The 7,295-nt window shown below is 39.3% G+C and overlaps 1 protein-coding gene across 6 annotated transcripts in view; it reads left to right on the plus strand.

Annotated features, from left to right (window-relative positions):
- akap6 (A kinase (PRKA) anchor protein 6) overlaps nucleotides 1–7,295 on the plus strand; it is a 241,143-nt gene that overhangs the window by 137,234 nt on the left and 96,614 nt on the right. For all 6 annotated transcript variants that reach the window (XM_017302463.1, XM_017302464.1, XM_017302461.1 and 3 more), the window contains one exon: nucleotides 6,298–6,413. In XM_017302463.1, the coding sequence (XP_017157952.1) occupies nucleotides 6,298–6,413 (116 nt within the window). The remainder of the gene's footprint in view (nucleotides 1–6,297; nucleotides 6,414–7,295) is intronic.

Genomic DNA, 7,295 nt, shown 5'->3' on the forward strand with positions numbered 1-7,295 from the left:
GCACATACACACACGCACACGCACCCACACGCGCACACACGCACACACACACACACACACGCACACACACACACACTCCATCCATGTAATGTGGTGTGTCCAGGCTGAGCTCATCTTCGGTCACGCTGCCTGTTGGCCTTTTATCCCCCGGCACTGAGGAGCTTCCCTGGTGGTTATCATTCACTGGCAGGGCGACATGTACATGCACACATTAATATAAAAGGGAAATACGCGCCAAGTTCTGCGCATGCAAATAACAAATGAAGCTTAATTTGCCGCCTGTGAGTGTGAAGCATTATGTTTAGCATATGTTATTTGCGTTGTCACAGGGGCTCCGATGATGTTGTGTGTGTTAGAATAAAACATCCCATTTTCACACAAAAGAATTGTTTTATGTTCTGACATAAAAAGCTAACAGAAAAACAAACTACAAATATGAAGTTTCTTTTTTAGGTCAGATGACAAAGCTATAGGTTATTCTTAAGAAGAGAAAATGGTTGTTCTATAAAAATGAACAAGTCAGCTTTCAGCATTAAGTGTGTTTTTGATGAAGAGATGTGTGCACAATTTGTGAAAAATGAATTTATTTGCATGACGGAATGAATGAATAAATAATGAATGTATGATGTTCACTGAAAGTTTATGAATGTCCTTGTGAACTGAATGTAATACCCATGAAGAGTATCCTACAAACCCTCATAAATCTGACTGAATCTTTCAGTGAAGGGCCATAGCTGCCAATATGACTCATTCAACCTTTCTATCTATGACTTTATGCTTACCTCCTGGACTTTCCCTTTCAGAACATGTTCCACTACTTTTTTATTCTGCCCGTTTCCTTTCTATCTTTGTTTTTCCATTTCTTTTTTGTCCTCTTCCTGTGTCCTTTTATTTCCCTTTTACATTCCCTTATTTCTTTATCCATTCTTTCCTTTTATTTAGTCTCTCAATTTTCATTCATTTCCCCCCTTTAAATTTCTATATTAAAACTCTTTTCCCTTTTCTTTCTCCTCTCCAAATTCTTCTCTATTGTTTGCCACTTTTTGTTTGTTGCTTCCATCCTGTATTATCTTTTGCTCATGGTTGTCATCTTCTACTTGTCTCTTTTTTCTTTACACACACACGCATATATATATATATATATATATATATATATNGTGTGTGTGTGTGTGCATGTAAATCTAAGTGTCCAACCAGTGTAATGCTGCTGTCTCATATCCATTATTGATCCCGTATCATTACCCACTGCTTTGTTCCGTCAAGACAAAACCACCCACTTACTGAAATCTCTCACCTTAGATAATAGACTAAGACAAATATACAGATACTTTTATGCATACATGCCAAATATAAGGTTATTTAATATGTGAAGTTAAGGTCCAGGGCATGAACAGAGCAGAGTGATGGCTGAATCGTGTGTCTGTAGACAGAACAGACTCATTCTGATCAGTGCTGCTGATCTTTCATCACCTTCTGTAATCATTAGATCTACAGGAAGGCGAGGAAATACCAGCAGTAAACAGGATGACCTTGTCTTACCACATAGAGAGGGGGAGTGGTGGTGGTGGTGGTGGTGGTGGTGGTGGGGGGGGGTAGTGGGGCAGTAGAATTCATCACATAACTGCAAAAAATGTTAATTACATGACACTTAAGATTTTTTATGTGTTACATCTTGATAAATTATGATAGGCTAGAAATTAAATGCATGTGTTGAATTTTAACAATGTCATAGTATTCTCTCCATCCGTCCATAGTAATTCTGACTATTAATTGAGTAATCAAATAAGAAATTTGATCAAATAAAATACTGGTAAATTCAACCATTTCAGCAATATTAATATAAGATGTCAGCCTAATTTGTCATATTTGTGCATTCCTAACGATTACTTATCTATAGTTTAGAAAATTAACAATAGCTAATGTTAACCTGGACAAAATCGTGCAAAAATCAGAAATTATATCAATCAAATAATAAAGCAAAATGTAGATCATGAACAACCTCACATTATGTTTTGTTCAATGACACACTTAAAAAAACTAGTGGAGTTCAGACTACAGGAATTAGTATTAGTAAAGACATTTTTTCTGTTATAGAGTCTGTTGCAACCCGACTGTGATCAGGTCACTGCACCTCAGAGGATGGGAAGGAAAACTACAGCAAACCGTCTTGTCTGCAGATATGAGACTGAAGCTGAAATCTACACACTTAATGTTATGCTAATGCAGTGCTGCTCTCTGGCTTAGTGATTAATGCATCTGTGGTATATTTATTGTAGTGTTTTTATCTCAATTAAGCTGAGGAGAAGAATGTGTGTTTTGGGTTGTGCAGACTGGTTGGATGGTGCTACTACTCAGGTCTCAGTCTTTACACTGCTGTGTGATTGGCAGCTATAGCCCCAGGAAAACCCCAGGAGACACACACACTCACACGTAAACACACACAAACAACAGGAAAAACAAGAACAAACACCTGCACATTCATTAGAGATCAAGCCACACTCTCCCTGCAGAAGATCAACAGACATTTTCTCCACATAGGTTTTACACATGAAGAAATAGCAGGAGAACACAAACATCTGGGCCTGCACCTCAGGAGATGTGAGGTTCTGAGGGTTTCTAGAGATGCTGGATAAATTGGCTCTGACATGTAAACAAAAAACCCTAAAATGTCTTGATTCAGCACATCTAAGAGCAGCACATTTCTTACAGCATTCACATCCAGAACCGCTTGGTGGATGTGTGTGTCTCTGTGTGTATGGGAGTGTGCATCAGGGGAAGCCCTCCTCATTCATCAAGTAAGGCAGATTCTTATTGATTTGTGTGTCTATTAGCAGCCCTAAAGATGCAATTGAAAACCCAGGACTCAGCCATTAAGTCTGAGAACAAAATAGACTTGTATATAAATATACGAGGCCCATCTGTTATATGTTTTTTGAATCATGGACAAACAGTAAATAATTTCCACTCTATACAGTATTTACTCCAGCTGTAAACACACACTTTAACACAGACGAATATTTATGCCAAAATTCATTTATAGAAATAAACCATGCAGATGTTTGCAGTGTATTTTTTGAAAAAATACCATTTGCTTATTATTAAAATCTTAACTTTTTATATAAATCTTTTAATATAATCAATATTACGTTTTTCATTCCTCTGGGACAAAAAGGGTTTGAGCATCAGAGTGACCAAAAACACGCAGCTAAAGTGGTGAAGAAATGATTGGTTGACCAAAATAATATTTTGAAGTGAGTAAAATCCCAAGGTGAGCCTGATACAGAATATCTGGCAGAGGTGGGCGGATCAATTCAAATAATATTGATACTAAGTTGGTATCAGTATTAGATTGATTGATTAGATTAGATTGATGCTAACGTTATAAGATTAGCATTTTAGTTTCCAATTTCCTATTGAAAATTTATTTTATTTTTGTACTGTAGTTTCTAAATTTTGGATGGATGCCTGTTTTCTCTCAAACATAATGTTTTTTTGCACTGTTTATTTAGAAAACCATTCACACAAATTTACTGTGTTTTATATTGTTCATATGTTATTAAAGTATTTAGACACCTTTAAACTTTGTCCAAGTTCTGGCCTGTATTTTTCATGATCCGTGTTTCTGTGTATTTATTTTTAGGGTTTTCTGTGTTCAGTTTCTTTCCTGTGAGTCTCTCTCTGCGTCTTCCCCGTTGATGTGTCTCATTCTTTGATTACCCTGCCTGTGTATTTAAGTCCACCTGTTGTCTTTGTCTCTTGTCGGTTCGTTGTCGTATGTCTCACGTCTAGCTCTCCAGTCACACTGTTTAAAAGTCCTGGTTAGCCTTAGCTCCCGATTTCAGTCTCCTTGTTAGTTGCTACTGGTTATTAGTTGTGTGCTATTGTTCCTGCCGTGCTGCCTGACTGGACTGTTTTTGAGCTACATTCTTCATTAAATTCATCATCATCATCTTCATCTGGGTCTCCTGCGTTCATCCTCACCATCAACCACCACATATGACAGTATTTTTAGAAAATCAAAAGAAAAACAATACAAATAACTCAAGGGCAGAAGTTTGATGATGTACGATACTTTAATAACAGTAAGTATTGGTATCTGTATTGGTGATATTGGCCCTGTATTTACTTGGTATTCCACGCCTGTGATCTCTGGAGCGAGCTAAAGACTAGAGCGATTGGAGTGAAGCTTTTCAGCCTCAAGCACTTGGAGTTTATCACTAAAAAATAAAGTGGAAACATTCAAAAAGCTTTTTATGACCGACTTTTGCATCGATAATTAAGAAGGGATTCAAACAAGCTGTTTTTATTAATGTAAAACACATTTTAAACATGGTTTAATTTGTGTATAGCGACACATTAGCACATAAAAAATGTTGATGCAACTGATCCTGACTCACTGACTAGGCAGGCAGCAAACAGCCTGCCAATACAAACCAAGACGGACCTGAAGGACAGTAATGAGGGAAGATGAGGAGACATTAGGCAGAGTCAGAGTCTTTTTTTCTCTTCTGATAGCTTCCAGTTAGCTTTGTTTGTGCAACAGCAATGTATATGCAAACAAAGCATGCTCTCATTTGAACACATCTTAACAGTGATCCAGACAGCGGTGTTGATTGTGTATGGCCTGCTTGTTTATTAGCCCTTTGATTGAGCATCTCTGCCTGCCACAGATTGGATGACCTTTCCAGATCCTTCTGTCGGGTCTGCTAAGTAGATCGGATGGTAAACGCAACTCCACGCGCCAATACTTTATTCAGATTGTTACTGAATGAGGAAAAAGCAGTGTGTGGGTGTGTGTGCGTGTGTTTGACTCGCTATTTGTACACACTCAACCTTCCTTCATTGGTTCAATTGAAGCCTCATCTCCATATAGTTTGTATGCAATTACATCTGAGCCGCGTGCTGAGTGCCTCTATATGATTGTGTTTAGAAACGACTCACTGTGATGTGTGTGTTCATGTGTCTGCAGCAATTCCTGGTCAATTTGTGAGCTAGTGTGACTTTATGCGAACATTTGTGCTAGCCTGATGGAAGTTTGTGTGTGTGAGCGGCTCCTTGTGTTAGAACAAAGCTGTTTATGATAAATGCAGGTGCGAGAGTAATTTGTGATGACAAGATTTGTATTTGTGGATTCAGAGTACATTACACATCTATAATAAACATGTAGCATATGGATGGTGTGTGGCTGAGTGTGTGAGATACAACGTTTTGTCACTCAAGAGACGAGACAGCAGGATGAGACTGGAGTGTTTCTCTAGTGGGCTGCTGGCCGCTTGCAGGGCTTTAAAGGACACACACACACATAACCACACACACACACACACACGCACACCCGCGCACACATACACCAGATTCTCACAGCAAACAGCTAATCACACCTGGCAGGAGGGTGTGTTCATCCAACGCTCTCTGTTCCTCCAAAGGAGACATGGCTTGTTTGAATTTTTACTTTGATTCTGAGCCTCTGGTCATGTTGTAATCGCCTCCACTCAACAAATGTTGTATTTGTTGAAAACGTCCTCAAAAGTTTTTGATTAGGTTATTGTTCAGGGTGTTAGAAAAATTCTTGACTGAATCTACACAGTCCTGCATGGACTCTCCAGTTAGCGGCCATGAACCCTGAGGACACTATGCTATGCCAGCAGATTTTAAATTGTTTTCTCATTCAGTCACTTTTCTGCTCTGATGTTCTGGTTACTGATAAGTCATGGATACGAAAAAGTAGCTTTAAAACTGCACTTGAATATCCAGCCTCCAGTGATGCAGTGATATAAACAGATTAGTAGGCAAGTATTTGGTCATCTTCAGACACTTGCCAATTGATGTTGGCGTAGAACTAATTCATTATTTTATTATTTGTCTATTGTGTTTCTGTCTTAACTATTCTTATCAATTATATTATTGTTCTTTCTGTGTATCATGTTGGTCCAACTTGTTTGTTATTAAGTGCTACTTAAATAATGTTAACATTGAAATCTCTGCCACATTTTTCTACATGTATTTATTCTTTGCAATCAGAAGAAACATGTTGGTGAAGTTAACAGATTACTTTCTGTCAGACTTATGAATCATTTTGGTCTTAAATATATGATTGTGTCCACTTTGATTATTCCACAACTGAGAAAGTTATATTTAGTTTGAAAAAAGTTACATTTAGCTTTTCGTCAAGCTGTTTTGTTTTAGGTTTTATTTAAAAAGGAATTAGCAGGCTCAATCATAATGATGCCAGGTTAATGAAGAGAATTTGTGGATACATATTTTGTGGGTTTTGATAAAGTTTTGTCCTGTGTTCTTCAGGTGGAGCGGAATTCAACTCAGTGCAAGATCCAGCAAGTTGCCCTTGAGACGATGTCAGTTAGGCTGAGGGGACTCCACTACCCATCATCCTCCAGGAGGTACAACAGGAGCAGCAGGCAAGCACAGAAGACCCATTCCATTAAATTAATGTATTTTCTCTGTATATATGCAAAAAACAGAATACAGCTTTTTCTTCTTTGTAGATATGCATATAAACAATGTTTTTACAAAGAACAAAAGGTTGATTTAATGCAGATATGTATTGTATCAATCCGCTAACTGATAATCAGAGAGATAGAGTGTGACAGATCCTTTTGAAGATATAAGTCTAAACAGTTTATGTCCAACATGTGTGGTGCCTGCAGATAATTCAGTAGACTGTAGCATAGACATGTACACGCCCTGATTGTCCATTACAGCTTGGAAGATGACTATGCATGGGACAGACTGAATAATAAACCTTTCTTTTTGAGTTGCCACAGGAAGTCCAGTGTCTGCTGGGCCTTCTTCTGAACAACCAAATAAAGTGTGTTCATCTAAAAGGGTTGCTTCTCCTTCAGCAGACTCATTTAGACTGGCAGTTTTAGAGCTTGACTGTCCATAGCGAGGCTTTAATATCAACTTAAGGCCTATTTACTGGCCATCAGTGACCAGTACCCTGACTGGCACTCTTGTCATAGTCCGTCCGTCCGTCCGTCCGTCCGTCCGTCCGTCCGTCCGTCCGTCCGTCCGTCCGTCCGTCCGTCCATCCATTTTCTGCCGGGTCGGGTCGCGGGGGCAGCAGCTTCAGAAGGGAGGCCCAGACTTCCCTCTCCCCAGCCACTTCTTCCAGCTCCTCCGGGGGAACCCCAAGGCGTTCCCAGGCCAGCCGAGAGACATAGTCCCTCAAGCATGTCCTGGGTCTTCCCCGAGGTCTCCTAGCGGTGGGACGTGCCCGAAACACCTCACCAGGGAGGCGTCCAGGAGGCATCCTTACCAGATGCCCGAGCCACCTCAAC

Source organism: Poecilia reticulata, linkage group LG22 (assembly GCF_000633615.1).
Source record: "Poecilia reticulata strain Guanapo linkage group LG22, Guppy_female_1.0+MT, whole genome shotgun sequence".
NCBI classification, from domain to species: Eukaryota; Metazoa; Chordata; class Actinopteri; order Cyprinodontiformes; family Poeciliidae; genus Poecilia; species Poecilia reticulata.